Below are 18,034 nucleotides of genomic sequence, written 5' to 3'. Positions count from 1 at the left end.
CACGGCCCTTGACTCTCGTAAGATTCCATAGCAGAGGCTAAGCTTTTGCCTTCAGAACAACCTGAATATGGATTCAGAGAACAACTGCCTCAAGGGTTCATCTACTCATTCCCCTGGCCCAGTATGGGTCTGAACATTCTGAGTCATTCCTGCCAGATATGCATACCTTATCTGTTTTTAGAGCCCCTCTGATGACAATAAGGATACCAAAAGCTCTCTGGGCAGTTTGTTTCCAATGCTTAACTGTTGTCTTGGAATACAGTCTTTGATTAGTACTACGTTACTTTGGCAAACCCAACTAAGCCTATGTATTTCTGTGTTTTGATTTTGTTTTGGTTTATTTTTTTAATATACTTTCATGTGGAACTCCAGTGACAAAGCTGTGCTTTTCTGGTGTTTCACTCAAAAATCTAAAAACAAAACAAAACAAAACAAACAAACAAACAAAAAAATCACTGTTTTTGTTGTTTGGACAGCTTTCTGAAGGCCTACTATTGCCAGGTGCTGAGCATCTCTGGAGACATGAATTAAGAGAACGAGTTTCAATACATTCAGCAAATTACAGGATCAGGCAGCCAGGAGTTAAGATGATCTTCAACTGGAAAGTCATAACTGGAAAATGAACATAATCATACACACTCCTTTTTTAGATCAAGCATTCCCTTCATTAGCTTGAAAATAGTAAATAATTTATTGTAGTCTTTAGTGAATAGCCCAACACATGCTGTTAATTACTTCCTCATTTGGGAGAAAAAACACAGCAAAAGTTAATTTCTTTCTTGCATATGCTTTCTAGAAGAAAAAGAACTCCCAAAAAATGCATTTGTTCCTCTTTTCAGCAGCCATGCAGACCTCTGGAAGGAGTCATATTCCTCAAAGCAAGTGTAATGTCTCTGTTTCTCAAATACAAGTGAGTACGGATGCAACATTGTAATGAAACAGACTTTCCTTTCAAAAAAATAACACAGAGGAAAATGGTTGAAATATTGTATTAGAAAAAAAAAGATTATATATGCCAAACTTAAGCCCTATGTGATTATGACAGTAAAACAGTTTCCAAATAAGGTTATTTTATGCATTTGTCAGATTGTGTTCATATATATGCCCATATAGATGCCTGTAAATGCATATGCACATACAAAACTGTAAGGGTGTAAATTATACTAGAGATGTGATAGATTCAATTCCCAAAGTACAATTTTCAGGAATGAGTGGTATCAAAGCCCATCGAAGTCTGGGGTTTGCAAACCCCATGCTGTGTTTGGTCTTGCAGCTGGCATGAAATCCATTGAGTTGCCTATGGATGAAAACTACTAGAGATTGCTATACACTTGTTGACTGCATTTACTGAGCTATAGTCACCACGGCCTATTGTAGTGAATAATTCCAAGGAAATCTCTGTTTTTACTGACTTAGTCAGATGGGGAACATTGCATAAGCTATTGTGTGCCTGTGAATTCCTTGAGTGTGATGCTGTGGTCTTTCTCTTGCTTGCCGTGTCATTTGTTTCCTTTAACTGTCTCATTAATGGCAGAATTGCTTTGCTTTGTTCAAAAATCCTATTCTGAGAAGCAAGTATTACTTTCTTCTTTAACTTCTTGCCAACAAAAAATTTTCAAATGCATGCAGTACAGAGGAATAGTACAAGATTGCTTGAGAGGAAAAAGAAATACCAAAAATTAACCACATAAATCCACTTACTACATTCCCATTTTTCCTTTGACATGGAATGAAATCTTAACGTGAGAAATGCACACAGTTCATCAGCATACTCTGGGCAAATACATAATTAACATGTGGAATAAGCAAAGCTGTTGTCAGCGCTTTCGCATATGTTACCACAAAACAAAAATATTTTAATTAGTAAATAGAGGAAAATCCAAGTAAAAACAGCCTGTACTTGACATAAAAATTAGCTTGACTCTATAAGTATTAAAAGTAAGAGAATCTCATCTCCACCTTAACTACCCTTACCATACTAGGACAGCTTAGTGGGTCTTGCACAATTCAAATCCACTCCAGTGTTCTGATAAATAATTACTTGGCAGAAGAGTCTCCACTGTGGCCATTGTGCAAATGCTTTACTAAATCATTGGTAGAAATAAAAATGTGTGAGTTCAGTAGCAGGTAGAAAGTGTAGACTTCTGTGTTTTGTAATAATTCAATTTACTTGACTTTTTTGAAGGCTACATTATAAGAGGAGAAAAGAAAATTATATAGCAGTACCATGTGGCTTCTGATTTGGGAACTACAATTTAGCCTATTAGACATGGACCTGTTCCAAAAGTGCACATTCAGACAATCATGCATGAAGGAGTTAGAAACAGAGATGTGAATTATAACTCTCTGAAATCCTAGGAATGCTCAAATTTAGGTGGATTTTATCTGTAAGTACAGACCCAGATCTAAAATTTTTGTTCAAACCTGTCTTCCTCTAAAATTTTAAAGCAACTACTAAAGTATTAAAACCAGCAATGTTACATGAGCTTAAAAAAAAAATCAGTTAAGCCCATCTTAGATTTATTCAGACATGATTCACAATGGCCACTAAAAACATTTCTATAAAAAAGTAGTAATGAAAATCACCAGTTGAATGTAATGGGCAGTTCTAAATAGGTCAAATTTAAGCCAGATTATTGCAGCTCCACTGGCCACATACAGCTTCACAGTGATCAGTTTGACCCAGCATTTAACATTAGAAACATAAATAATTTAAGGATTTTCTTATCCAAGTTTGGGACAGAACTTTGAAACATCTGTTCTCTCTTCAGTCGTTTTTACACACAGATGCTAAAGTCAACATTTTTGACTAGAGCAATGTGTTGGTTGGGACTGGGGCTGGCCATTTCACAAGCATACAAGAGGTAGAGGATGGAAAATGTACCTACAGTCCTGTATTGGGCTAAAGGCACAGAAGGAGCAATGAAGGAGCACTTGCCATTTTTCAGTGCTCTCAACAGCAGGAAACTGAGGGTCCCAAATTGATGTGAATATCCAATTCATTGATGCTTTTATCTGTAGATTTCATTACTGCAGGTTTCTCCTTTTTTAAGTCAAACATATTTGCAAAGTGAATCCAATAATTCTTCTCATTTAAATATGTAGAAGGTGTGGCACAAATCAGTCTGGCCTTGGGCACCCTGTACTGTATAGTAAGAGAAACTGGGTCTGCTCCACCAGGTCTACTACTGTATCTGCAAAATGCCTCTCCCCATTGCTGATCTCAACATCTGATGACTAAAAACTAGATTTTCACACCTTGAAGGAGTCAAATGAACCCACAGTTCGTGGTCTAAGACAGTTCCCCATTAACAGGACTTTAAGAAGCAGCCATTAAAATGGGATGGTGAGGAGTACAGAGGCAATGGAAGAGCAGCATTGCACAGACTCAAAGGAAAAAGTATTTTGCCCTTTTTAAATGGCCTAGTCATGGCTACTGCCACTCTTGTAAAATGACAGAAATGTGCACCTTAGTAGCATAATGCAGCACTATGTAGTTTTGGGAATTCATCTCATGATCTGACTTTTTGTGTCATGTAGCAGCAGAAGAGAAGTCAAAGCAAAATGTATAAAGCCCTTTCTGAAGCATCTAATCAGAGCTTGTGTTGATATCAAAAGTATTTGAATGAGAAATTTCACGACTGCACTCTGAAAAATTATAAATTGCTTTAATAAACATGTCGGGTCTGATGAGAAAAAAGTGAAATATACAGTAATAGCATTTTAATGTAAATATTTATCAATCTAAATTACATCTTTAAAAAATCCAAAATAATCCTTCTACTTAATTGAGAGGCTGTTAATTGAGAGTAAACAACAAAAGTAAGCCAGTATGAATGAGTATGATTGCATTTTGTATTTTAACACCACTGGAGCATAAATCTATCCAGAAGTTTTCTAGGTTTGCAAGTTTCTGAAAAAGAGAATTTGTTTTATTGTGTGTAACAGCAAACTTCCCAGAGAACTGTTGTTCTGCTGTAGAGACTTCTGAATGTCACTAAGTACTTAAACAAGGAACAGATTTTAATTGTCTGAAGGGAGAGGTGCTAGGGTTGTTGAGAAAAACTTTTCTAGCTCTTTAAAGCTGCTGAGCTCACATAGATGGTACCTGAGAGAGAACAGATCTCAAGAGCAAGACAAAAAGACAACAGAAGTACAAATATTCTGAAGTTATATAGAGTCACCATTCAGAGTAATAATATTTAGTCAGTTCTCAGACTCTCTGCTGGAACTGGTCCCTTGGGATGAGACTTAAACCACTATTCCATTTCTGGTGTATCACCAAATAGCAATTCTAGGGTATCTGCCATTGCATTAGATTAGATCCAGTAACCCAAAAATTTAAGGGTCCCTGTCTCTTAATGTATTCTCTGTTCAATTGCCCAATATTTCTTTAAAACTGACACATAAAATGAAAATAATGATATGACATTAGTTCTAGCATTGCTAATATGCGTGATCCTTCTCAGTTGCATACTGAAGACATGGCCTTGGCACTAAAACAGTGCACGTGTGTGTACATACACCCATATGTTTCTGCTACCACAGAGACAGAACAGCAAACTAGATTGAGAGTGAACCTCAGTTGGCAGCACTATGAGTGAATAGGGTCAGTTTGAAAAATTCTATTCACTAATTAAGTACATGAAGTATTTATTTTTAAGTTTCATAAACATGTATGGTATTAATGATCATTACTGTCTGGGACAGTAGTTTTATGCATGCGATAAATTTGCTGGTAAATTTTTGTTAACTATTTGGCAAGGCTGGAAAATTCACAAGGAGATTTATCATTTGTAACAAATATCCGGTTAATATTTTTAATTTTTTTAGGTTATCCAAGGGTTAATCATGTCAAAACTACAAGCATAAGATAAGCAATATCTACATGTTTTTTAACTGCCTCAAAATTCCATGAAGGCGAGAATACAGCAACACATAAACAGCCTGCCATGCTCCAGCACTTGGTTGCGTGCACTGTACTGACCAGAGTAGTAGAAGGTGGCCTTCCATGTGCGTTTTAGGGTGACATACATCACTGCATTTATGGCACTTCATGATTCTTCTCTGCCTTTCACATTAATGAGCGGTAGGCCACACAGTACCACATGTGCTCTGCTCACTACAAGATGCTGCATTCCAACTTCCTCAGATGTTTTGAATATTAAAGTTTACTGCATTTGGGAAATTTGGGAAAACATAAAAACCAGGGAAAGTATTTTGTGTTTTAGTCCCTTGTAGCTTCCAACAAAAACATATTTTTCAGGTAACTCAAGCACGGAACAAGTGCAGAGAAGCATGAAGCAAACTCTGAGCCATGGGCAAAGCAGGAACTCAACCAATGATCTCCCTTGCTCTTTGTGTGAGAATGTATGAGCAGGGCAACTACATCCATAAAAGAAAGTGTATTTCTTCTCTGCCAGCCTGTCTGAAGCAACACCCAATGGAAATCCCTTACAATTCTTGGTCACTCTTGTGCCAAGAGTGAAGAAGACTATTATTTGTCCTCAGCTGCCACTCGACACTGAGGGGGAAACAACCCTTGGATGGTCTTTAGCAGCATCATCTGGGAGCTCCAGCTGAAGAACCAGTACTTCTGACAAAGGAGGCAGGGCTACATGGCTCATGCTCCTTGTCCAAGGGATCAGGACAAGTAGCAGGAGACAGTCCCATCCCTGACTCAGGGCTAATCCTCGGGAACTGAGCTCACTGGAGCTTGCGGATCAGCCTTTCTTTTACATGCGTTACACACATGTGGGGAAGAATGGAGCTAACAGCTTTGTGGCTGGGGACTGGTTTTTAAAGTGGTCTGAAGAATGTGGAGAGGTCTAGTATCATCCTGTCTCTTGCCTAGTTTTAATTCTTCCCCTGCCCCCTCTTAATTTCTCAATTAATCCTTAGTCCTCACATCAACTGTGCCCCAAGTATTTTTAAAACTTTTTAGAAGTAGGGAAAGCTACACAAGAGCTATAAGCTCCTGCAACCTTCTGTTGAGTTATTAATGATAGTGTATAGAAGGTCCCAATTCCATCTGTGTCCTGATAGATTTTAAGCCTTTCTTATAGATCAAAACTCAGAAACGAGACAGAAGGTGAACTTTGGAACAGGAATCAGACTGAACTGGGAGGAAACAACAAGAGCATTTGGCTTTATAATAACTCAGAGACCTCATGGGTTATCCTCGACGAATAAAAGTTGTGTGAAATGCATAGTGAGAGTACAGTGTGCCAAAACACCCTGCTTCAGAGCTGTCAGTTCAAGGCGGGATATTACTTATTCATTGGATCAGGTACTGAAGAACTGGGTTTGATTATGTTTAAGATAGTAAACCTAGTAGTTTGTGCCATGCATATTTCAGTGGAATCTTACTGTGATTTGAGCCTCAAGGTATATTATTAATTTATTAACACAAGAGCCAGTGTCACAATCAGGTTGATAAGGAACACACTGGAAGATGTTTATTTTCTACCCTTGATCCCATGGTTCTTAATAAAATTCCGAGTCGTCATCTTTGCTCTAGAATTGTAAGAACAAACCTTGCATGCGTATTACATTTGTGTCTCCTGGCCACCTCCAGTGAATGTCTCTGCATTCCCTTCTTCAGAGAGATTTTAATGTGCCTGAAAAGGTAACAAAATGTCATTGCTGTGTTCAGCAATGTGTGCCAGTCGAAATAATCATAACAGTTCTTCAAAAAATGCATCAACTCAAATTGGGGAAATCAATTTATTGCAAATTAGAATAAATAATTAATGATTCAGGTAGTTGGGGAGAGAGGGAAAGAAAATAACAACATTTACACACTTAGAGAAAACACTTTTCCTCCATGTTTCCCAGGTTCAAGTCCACTCCAAGTACCCCTCCTCCCCTCCTTGTTACCACCACTTGTTGCACTCTGTCCCTTTAGTAAGACACTGGGAAGCTCCTTCTTCCTTCTCACTATTTTCCTCTGCTGCAGCATCAATCCTCCACAGGCCACAGGGAGTATCTGCTCCACCCACCATAGAGCACCTCCTGCTCCTCTTCAACTTCCCCCTTAACCTCTTCCTCTTACACGTCCTCCCCTGCCCTTGGTGTTCCCTCTGTTGCTTATCACTCCATTTATTTCTTCCTCCACTTTCTGGCTTTCCTTGCTCTTTCTGAAATGTGTTTCCCCAAGGTGCCACTGTCTTGGCTGAGGGATCAGCCATGTCCTGTGATGAGTCCATTGGAGGCAACTGGGACTGGCTGTGCCTAGCACATGGCAGCCCTGGCCTCTCTCACAGGCCTCCTGCTGCCAGCCATGCCATTTATCCCCAACAGACAAGGTGTGACCTGTTCTGTTACGAAGTGGAGGGAAGATGCCCCATCAAGAGCATTCATGGTCTTGTGTAGCTATCTCACCCTACCAGTGGTCAGACCACTATAGGACAGTGGCAGGCAAATTTCCAGGGGCATTAGAGAGTGGGCTGCAACTGAAGCTGGTGGGAGAGATCTCTCCAGTCACACGGGACCTCAACTTTCTCATCACGTTAGCCTGTGCCACAGCCCAGTGCCTGGCAGGAATGCAGGAATGCAGTTCTCCAGTCTGGAATAGCCAGGGTGGGCCAGAGATGGCTGGGCTGGGCTGCAGCAAGGGGTGCAGGTGCCTTGTGGGCCCTGTGGTCACTGGGGCCAGCTGGAGGTTCCTGACCCACAGAGCAGGAGCAGAGGCCCTGCGCCAGAACTCCTCACAGTGATCCAGCTCCATGGGGAGCAGAACAGTAGTGCAGAAGGCAAAGGTTAAGAAATCCAGTCACACCTGCGAGGCCCCAGGTGGCTGGATTACTCTACCTGCAACTGTAGAACATGGTAAGAGGGCAGAAGGAGAGTGAGAGGGAGGGCCAAGGAATGCCAAAGTTTTCTCTGAAGTCATTTTCAGAAAACGCTGCCACAGCATTATGTTCAGACACTTGGAATTTTAGGAGGACTAGAGAGGGCAGGACACCAAGTTGCCTAAAATAGTAGTGCTAAGTACAGAATTAGAAGAGGAAGGAGGAGCACAGAAGGGAGGCAGTAATAGTCCAAGTTCTAATAATTTTTTTAAATCCACCTAATTTCAACAAAGGCTTAACGCCTCCCCCCCCCACAAAAAAAACAAAACAAAACAAAACAAAACAAACAAAAAAAAAAAAAAAAAAAACACCTCTAGAGGATTCTTCCTTCTAGGAATTCAAACTATGAAGCAAAATCTGGTTTTCTGTCTTTATCAGATTTGGGGGTTTTTTTGGGTTTTTTTTTTGTTTGGTTGGTTTTTTGTTTGTTTGTGGGTTTTGTTATTGTTGTTGTGGGGGGGTTGTTTTTTTGTTTTGTTTTGGGGGTTTTTTGGGGTTTTTTGGGGTTTTTTTGTGTTCCCGTTTCTTTCTCTCAGTCTAATATTTAAGTGGCTTTGGCAGAGGTGATCTATTGCTCGCTCTGTGTCAAGTTCTTGACAGTAACTTTGTAGAGTCTGAGATTTCTCCAGTCATCTCATGTTCCTATTTAAAATATCTTAACTGGAAAGCTTAGATGACCTAATTTCAGAGACTGCCATTTTGCAACAAAATTCCATCTGGCCAACGTTAGATGCGCTAACCATTGCTGGCATGAAAAATAAGCTTATTTTCGTATGGACGCTGTACAGCTTCAGTTAAACATGATTTGGAGTGGGATAACTTGCTACTAATGAGCATCAGCACTGGCAGCAAGAAAACTAGCTTTTGAGAATTCACATTTGAGAGTACACTTGTTGGCAGTCTGGTACTCACTTCCTGCTTCTTGGGAAGATTCAGAATTTATGCTTCGTAGGGATGGTGGCTTTCACAGAACTTTCAGGCTTCAGGGAGGACAAAGACAAGGAACCTGCATATGGGGAAAAAAAAAAAAAAGTGAAACTGAAGGAACTGAAAATTACATAGTGCTATTGCTAGCCCTACTGTTAAATGGATATTTTTCATAAGAAACAGGTCATGATATTCTTGGCAAAGGCTTACAAGGATATTCACAGCTGAAACAAGGATGAAGCAATGCCTCTCACATCCTCCAAAAACATACTGACAGACTGTGAGAAAGAGGTTTCAGTATCTGCTTGAATGTAAGCTGATGAAGCACGAGAAACCGGGGAGGTGAAATGTGTATGATTGCCATGTCACTGCAGAGTGAAGAAATGGCTTTATTCCTCTCTGCAGCAGAACCTGTGCAGTAAAGGCAGTGCAAAGATACCCTGCATCTTTTACTTTTCCTTTCTTATAAAATATACCACTCATGAGTACAGTGCAGAGACCAATTCCCCTACAGACGGTAAGAGAGGCAGAGGTTTCTGTACACAACTCAGAAGAAGAGCAAACAAAGTCCTTGCACAGTGAAAAATTCACCTAAGCTATAAGCTTATCCTGCTAAACTACAGAGCTTGGTTAATAACCTGCAGGGAATAATGATGAGGTTTTCTCCAGATCTTCTTCCCTTTTAATGTATATTCTTTCCTGCTCCAAGGCTTCTATGTACTTGGAATAGGACGAGGAAGCCTGCAAGAACCACCAAAACCCATCAGCCTTCAGGTCATATCACTGTAGTTTCTGATCCATTTCAACAGTAAGATAAAAAACTTATGTTATATTCTTATTGCTGGTTACTGACAAATATTAAGATTTTTTTTTTTTCATTACAATATTGGAATAATGGGGAAAAGAGTATTGCTGTAAATAAGTAAATCTCAAAACACTTTAAGCAACTTTGACAGATACAATGTTTAATTTATTCTTCATCCTTGGTCTGAGTGTTATTCTCTCCTTTCTTGTTCAAAAACAAAGCAGAAGATCTTTACCCTCCCAAAATATCATTTGTGCTATCAAGGACTTAATTTCATCTCTGTGCTACACCCTTAGTCCTCCCCTAGGACTATGATTGCTCTGTTTGACATAAACCCAAAATAGCGACTGATTTGTGAGGTGAGAGGAAATATATATAAGGAAAGCTGTTTCTAGACTATGTCCTTTCACTGAACATCTCATCAGCCTCACAGCTCCTTCTGCCTACCCTCTCCAGCAGAATGCTGCTACCACTAGAGGCGGATCAACTGGAGACATCATCCTTTCCTTTTCTAAGGATAAAATACTGCTTTTAAAGAAAACAACCACAGTTCAGATTGAATGTAAATAATAGATTGCTCTTCCAAAACAGGATGAGAACTGCACTTTTATTTGGCCTGGTTTTTATCTTATGGCATGAGAAGTTTGGAGCTAATTTGTCATATCATGATTCAGTGAGAACTTCTAGCACCTTCCTATAGTAGAAAGTGGCTTGCAGAGGGAGAAGAAACTGCCCTTTAAAAGATTATTGATTATTCTACCTCTTCTTGAGGGCTTAAGTGTATGCCAGGGATATACTGGCTTGCTCAACTCACTTTTTTTTAAAATAGGTATGAGCAAAAGTGAAAAGGTCCACTTAAGGGTAAGAGTGTAAGCTTATCGATGCAATTCACACTGTGGTTTCAGATTTTGGGGGTATTTCATGGTACCTTTTTCTATATACTGCTCTTCACTACCATAATGCCATGGGAAGAGCTCTATGGAATACAAACAATGGCCAAAGTGTGATTTTCTCCTGATTCACATGACATATTTGGGCTTATATGGTTGCACAGGCTCCCCATTACGTTCTGGCAGTGCCAACTCAGCCCATCCCTTGATATGCCCAATGTAGCATGTCCGGTTTTCCCATTTCCCAGTAAAATAACTGTTACCTTTTCACTACAGATTTGATGCATAGTCAGAGTTGCTATGGAAGAAGTCTTGAAGTGATATTTGCTGTCAGATTTTCAAATACCTAGATTTCCTAAAGAAGTTCAGCTTCAGTTTTTTACATATGACCAGTACAGTACTCTAGCCTAAACCAAATTCTTTCAGGATATGAATTTCACAAATAATGAAAATATTCTTATTCCAGAACTGAACTACCTTTTATTCAATTTATCTTTAAATACAGATTCTTTTTAATCCATAAGACCTTAATATTCTATTAGCTGTTAATACTACTCAGAACCTACATTTTAAAAAAACCCAATAATGAACAAAAAATTTCACCTGCAAGGTAGGTAAGCATACAACAGCAAAGCTAATTGTAGAAGAATGAACAGTTATTGAAGAACCATCTGACAGCAGAATTCAAAACCAGACTCCCCCTTCCCCTTTTCCGAAGATCATTTTATCTCTCTTGAATGACATCTGTAGAAACATGTATTATTTACCTTCCCTCCATATCCACCTATAGGTGCTAAAGATGTTGATGATCTCCTCTTCGTATCAAGTTCATTTGCCAAAACTCTTCTTGGCAGTTGAGTCAAGGGCTTAAGCTGAGTCAAGGGCTCAGGCTGAGTCAAGGACTTAGGTTGAGTCAAGGACTTAAGTTGAGCCAGGTTCATGAGATTTCTCCCCACTTCTTTACCCTGCAAATTCTAAAAACTCATAATTAGATGTGAAAAATAGTTACAGAGCTAAAGTAGAAAGCAAAGTCTGAGGAACCAAAAATCATCATTGGAAATGAGATAGTGTCATTTGCAGTAATGTTTTGTAATGTTTAGTTTCATAATGCATCTTGTTGGGCATATTTTAAAATAGTAGCTGCTTTTTTAAAGCATTTCTTTGTTCTAGTTCATGTTTCCTGTCCTCTACACTCTTGCAGACCACCTTTTTTCAGATTCAATACCTGCTCCAAAATATAGCTAGGTGACAGGGCAGATCTGCCACAGAACATATTTTAAGGACAGAGAAGACATTGTGAACCCCTAATTTCACCTCAGGTATAAATGTAGAATGTAGGATTTGTCATGATTAATTCCAGCTTGGTCCAGTAGCTGTGTATGAACTGTATACAAATTAGGAAAATAGGCAATGTACAATTTACAGTTAAGAACAAGGCATTGTAACCTTTGGCAAACTGCCCTGGTGATTAACTGTTTGTCATTTTCATGTTGGTTTGTTTCACCTTTGCACATTCTGTCTGATGATCCCAAAACTCTTTATAAATGTTAATCGATGTCCATATTTGACCTCACAAAGAGCTCTCTCCAAGAGATGAGTAATATAACCCTCCCATGTTCCAAGTGAGAAAGTGGGGGGAAAAAAGAGGATCAAATGGTTCCCAAAGTTACTTAAAAATCCCTGAAAAATCTGGGAAAAAAACCCACACTATCTTGTTTCCTTGCTCCCAAAGTGCTTTTTCCTTCCTCATCATTCCCTCTATCCTATGAACCCATCAACTATAAGAGTGAAATTTGGGTACAGAATTGCCCAGGCAATGTGATGCTGATCTTCTCTCCAGAAACAGGCTCAGTAACTTGTGTGGCACACTCAGTTGGTGGAATAGGGATGCCAATGCAAACACAGAGGCAGCATGAATACTACTGCACTGCAGCTTATGTTTGCTGCCTCTCTCAATGAGAGTGGTGAATTAAGAAAGATCTTTAAAAATGACTTATAATAAATTAAGCAATGTTATAATGAATTTAGATCCCATGCCATTACACCACTTACTATCAAATAAGCTTATTGCTTAGAGACATGACAGAAACACGGAAAAGGAGAATAAGGTTGATGGCTTTCTTTGCTAAGGACATGGAAAGAGTAAGTACAAATCTACAATCTAAGTTAAAGCTAAAAATTTAAAGCTATTTCGTGCACTTGAAAGCAAAAAAATTCCAAACTCTACTTTGGAGATAAAATGCAATGATGCATACAACAAATTGCTAGTACTGACATCAAGGCAATCTGCAAAAAGTGACTTATATATTTGTAAGTATGTGGCATATGCATCTAGCAGCTAACAAAGGAACAAGTCCATTGCCAGGGTGCATTTGAAAGAATTTTCCCCTTAAATAACAAATAGGCACACAAAAAAATATTGAGATAGTCAAACAATACCAAGTTATGCATCATTGCTCAGTGAAAATCTCCTTGTCTGCCCATTTTTTCCACTATACTACATGAAAGTCCAACTTTTATCTGTTCAGTTCTAAAAGCACAGGTAGATTCAGTGCCCTGGGGACACGTGTAAAGGGAGTAGAAAGCAAATTCCTTTCCTAGGACTATGATTGCTCTGTTTGACATAAACCCAAAATAGCAACTGATTTGTGGAGTGGAGAGGAGATATATATAAGAAAAGCTGCTTCTAACCCTTGCCAGAGCTTTGCTCTCATTCAATGAGCGTGGTGGGGCAGAGGAACAAAGTCCTTATATTCATTGCCAAGAAATCATCACCTTCCACAAGCCAACAAGTGAACCTGCTATTGCTCATATTAGATGAACCTTATCAGTGTCCTTCAGGGATACTGAATCATTTGAATTACGTTGCCACCGAGAGGACAGTAATCTCAGGCAAGAGAACAGGAAATGGCAAATTCTTTACAATAACAGAAAGGGGAAAGGATTTAAAAAATATTGGAAAAAATTATCTGTTTCACCCATTCTTTAAAGAGATTTTAAAAGATAACTAGTTCACTGATTTTTTCGTGATAAGAATACTCTACAAATTGTTTACTGAGCTGCATTCTCTGTGTGTCACTTTCTAAAATTTCTTACTCTTTTTCCCTGCTTAGAAGCGTAATTCACCGTTCCCATTGTACTCCCTAAAAGCTAGGCTTTTTCTCTCCTGCCTAATATTTGCTCTTTATTCCTTGATCATGATCAGAAATCTCATAGACAGGCAACAAACCAATGGAAAATAAGTCCGTGAAAACGCAAAAGTGAATTACTTTGAAACCTTGCATTCTTGCACTGTAAGTATTGCCAATGGCCTTGGCAGATGCATGTACATGGAGACAATGTGCTTTGGACAAAGGAAGATGAGTTCTTGCTTTGGACAAAGGAAGATGAGTTCTTGGATTTTAAACTTCCTTTGACCTTGGTGTGTGGCCTTGTGTGACCTTCACTGGTCCTCAGTTTTCCTGTGCCTAAAAGAGGATAACAATGTATACATGTTCTTATGGGCCTATGTCTGTATCTGTCCAGATAGCTGTGTCGTCTGTATCACATGTAACATCTCAACACATGTACATGGTATTTAGAATATGTAAAGGTCTCCGTAATGCTACTTATTATAGTTTGCAAGTCCAGTAATTTCTCTGCCCTTAAAAGAATGTTCTCTTCTCAAAGCTTGCCAAACAATTGTATTTAATAAAAAGTAAACTTTTTCAAAGCCTATAATCAATAGAAGAAGAAGTCCATTTTCTTTTAATTTTAAAAATCCAAGAAAAACAATTTTACAAACAAGCATTCCATTGTAGAGATCACAGTTCTGTTAATGCGCTGGAACTGTCTGGAAACTCACTGTGAACAGTCTAACAATTTCACTTTAAAGGCTGAGAAATATTCAAGAAAAGGCAAAGGTTATGCAAAGCAATTACCACTTTTTTTTTTTTTTTTTTTTTTTTTTTTTTTTTTTTTTTTTTTTTTTTTAAGTAATCTGCAGGATTTTCAAGTGGTCCTTCTGGAAAATAGATATGAAATCAATTTTGGTTTTGGTTTGGTTTGATTTCAGTTGTGATCCAGAACATAAATTCTAAGACAATTATAGATCATGAAAGTGCAAACAGGTCTGCAGTAGCCCACAGTATACATGGACTGCACACAGATTTATTGTTCTTAATTCAGCCTTCTTTTTTACTCTTCTCTTGGCACAAAAGGTCACTAAAATACATTATTTCCTCTGGTTAATGAAAGGAGTACTCAAATGACTCATCTGCTTCAATTTAAACATATGTATATGTATTGGCAGAATTGGGAGCTAATCACCTTAGGACTGGGTTGTGTGTAAAGCTTGAAATCTAACAAGATTTGGTAGATTTAGATCAGGCTGAGAAAGGGATATTTTATTTTATGCATCTTTGTTCATGTTATTCAGTTGATCAGCGGTCACCTGAGACTTTACGAGCCTTACCTTTGCTGTTATCCCTTCCTTCTTTCGCATCTCTTTTTCCTTTTGTTTCTCCAAGCCAACAAGAATTTTGTCACTATCCATATTGCTTTGGAACTTACAAAATTCTGGCCAAAATTTAAACAGAAGAGCAAAAATACTCATCTGCACAGGAAGAAAATAAAGTCAATCTTGACCGTATTAAGGAAACAGTTGACTGTAAAATAAAATGCAGAATGAGATAACTATTTTTTTTGAACACACAGCCTTGTTCCTCCCACGTACTCTGTCCTGACATTTCAGCCCAGCTTTGCTAGGCACATGCTTTTCATCAGTGTGTTTATTACTGGTGAGAAATCTTCCTAAAACACAGTTAAAAGGCACTTTCTTTTTTTATATTTCCCTAAACAATTGTTTGCATTAATGAAAACATCCATCACTTTTTACAAGTATTCTTGATAAAATATACACCAGTAGAATTGCTTTTGCACCGCTGTTCTGCTCAAGTATTTCAAATATTCAGTTCATTAGGGAGAGGGCTTTTTTCCCCTCCTTAAGAGAAAGGAAATACTTTTTTGCCTCTGGAAAGGCTCTTAAACCACATTACAGATCTATGAGCAAATCTTGGATAATTTTTAAATGATATAATCTCTCACAGGGTCGTTTTTGAACTAGAATAAGAAAAACAATTTTAGAAAAGCAAACAGAGGGGCTTAGTGAATTCTGTTGCTGCACGTACTAAGGCTCACATTTTTCAATTTATTTAGATGTTTAATTTGCATTGAGAAACTTGGCTTCAAAGGAGCCAGGCATGCTCACTGCTTCTGGCTCAAGAGGCTTGAAAGTGACTGTGAGCCACTGTCGGGTTCCAGTCACAGATTTTTGGCCTAGTTCTTCCTTTGGTTTTGTGCCACATTTCTAGGGGTCACTGGGTTTTACACAGGCTGAACCCTTTTCTCTGACAAATCATTCATCTATTGTCATCCACTTTATGGACTCAGAGTTGATGTCTAAAGGTGTTGGTGGCAATTTTATAGGAAAAGAAGAACTACTTTTCTTGGACATAGAAGATAAGACAAAGCAGTATCAAGGGGTAAGAAAATAGTAAGACTACAGTAAAGGTTCCAAAATTGTTATTCCACCTGATTAATAGAAAGAGCAGAGAGAAAATTGTCTACAGCCATTTAATACAGACTTTCTGCAATAAAGAAGGGAAAGACATTCAGCAAGTTAAGTTTTGTGCTTTATTCACATCTGCATTTTTCACAAAACATGAAAACCACAAACTTTCTAACTACGAATTACTTATGTGACATTAACCAAGTGGTAAAGAACAAGTAATTAAGAACACAGACAGAATTCATTTCTACTGCCAGAATAACCTGGATAACAGCCTTCCAGGATCAGCTAGCTGTCAGAGATTTTCTTTATTGAGTAGTATATATCCGAAGACTCTCTTACATCTGCATCTTACAGTCATTGAAATATATGAGTATAGTTTTCTCCTTCAAGCCCATGCTTATGTGTGGAGTCTTGACTGTCACATAAGCAACAAAGACTGTTCTTAAAATCAGGCACTCAGTCTCTAGCCAGACCAATTACAGATTCACCCAGCTTCTTACCTGTGCCTCTCTAAAAATGTAAGGTCCTAGTTCTTTCCTGCGCTCCACAATCTTCTTTGCTTGTTCAGGTGGGATGTCAATCTGCAAAGCTGGGGGTATGGCAGAATTAATAAAGCAGTCAATAATAGCTGTGATCTTTTTCTGAACTATGGCATCAGCACAATGAGAATGGCACAAGTCCTGAAAGATGAAAAATAGCATTTTCAGTCAATGGAGAGAGAAGCACACAAGAACCTTTACAGGGCACCAGTGATCAAAGAGCAATAGTCATACAAAAAAAATTATACAATAAATTCCTTCAGTATGCAGGGCAAAATTCTTTTGGTAAGTGTGCATGGTCAAAAACATACTTAAAACACGCACAGGGCTTCTGGTTTGCAAATGCAGATACACAGCAATCATTGCTTTTAGGTGATATTCTCTGCCTGCATATTCAAATGGAACAGCATAGATTTTAAGTGCATTACTGGCAAATAGGAGCCATTTCTGAAAAGAGAAACACATCTACAAGTGTGAAATGCACTATTTTCACAATGAGCCTGCTATGACTTGCATAGCCATGGTAACTAAAAGATAAATGCTTTAAGTGCTCCAGCAAAAGAGGGGAAATATTTAGAGGGTACAAGATATTCTAACTGGGAATGTTGTCACAAGAGGGGATAATGTCAGATACCAGTACAATCTTCCATTTATTGGAATCTTCTTTTTTCACCATTCATTGAGATTTTCTAGTTCAAATCTTAATGAAGATTTTGGTTTGAAATAACTCTGTACACTACAGAATACAAAACAAACCTGAACTTACAGGAGTGAGATGTCAAATGAACACTGAGGTTTTCTACTTTTTTAGTGTGATCCTATTGTTCTTGTAAAACCTGTTATTGCATTTTACCATGCTGACAATGCCACCATTGGACTTTGATATGAAGGAAAATTAATTCAAAGAGTGTCCTTTCAACACTTTGAAACATGAACTTTCCCTCTATCCATATATTTCAAGAAATTTATATGACACTAGAACTATAACTATAATAAGTAGCATTACAGAGAAGATTATCATGAATATGATGAATATGAATATCTGAGACACAAAGAGCACTCCAGAGTTTTCAAGAAGAGAGCCCTTTATATGAAGTATCTGAATTTAGTTTTGGTATAGAAGGCTATATATTTACTTTGTAAAGAAATTAAAGCCATGGCTTTTAACCAGAAATGTGATCTAGGAAAGAGTTGTCTTGCTTTGTTATGAATATTTTTAGTATTGGGAAGGAAAAAAAAAAAAGAATGATAACAACTATAATAAAGAAAGACAATGCAAAAACATATTCAATATATCCTAAGAATATATATTATGGCTTTCTTTGCTCATCTAGCATAGAAGGCAGAGAGCTGTAGCAAGAGGGAAGACAAATAAGCCATATGATATGATGAGAGATGAGACTGAGCATAGATGAACAGATGGAAATGATCCACAGAGTTATGTTTCTTCATATTTGTTTTAAAAGAAA

General features: G+C 38.1%; 1 protein-coding gene across 1 annotated transcript in view; it reads right to left on the bottom strand.

The window, feature by feature from the left end:
• Positions 1-6,536: 6,536 nt before the first annotated feature.
• The window catches only part of RGS22 (regulator of G protein signaling 22), a 61,585-nt gene continuing 50,087 nt past the window's right edge, over positions 6,537-18,034 (bottom strand). Inside the window, 6 exon segments of the mRNA XM_040072998.1 lie at positions 6,537-6,620; positions 8,766-8,859; positions 9,419-9,521; positions 11,243-11,449; positions 14,929-15,069; positions 16,527-16,706. Of these exon segments, the coding sequence (XP_039928932.1) occupies positions 8,786-8,859; positions 9,419-9,521; positions 11,243-11,449; positions 14,929-15,069; positions 16,527-16,706 (705 nt within the window). The 3' untranslated portion in view covers positions 6,537-6,620; positions 8,766-8,785.

This window comes from Hirundo rustica, chromosome 1 (genome assembly GCF_015227805.2).
Source record: "Hirundo rustica isolate bHirRus1 chromosome 1, bHirRus1.pri.v3, whole genome shotgun sequence".
Classification (NCBI taxonomy): Eukaryota; Metazoa; Chordata; class Aves; order Passeriformes; family Hirundinidae; genus Hirundo; species Hirundo rustica.
This window is presented reverse-complemented; position numbering and strand designations above follow the sequence as displayed.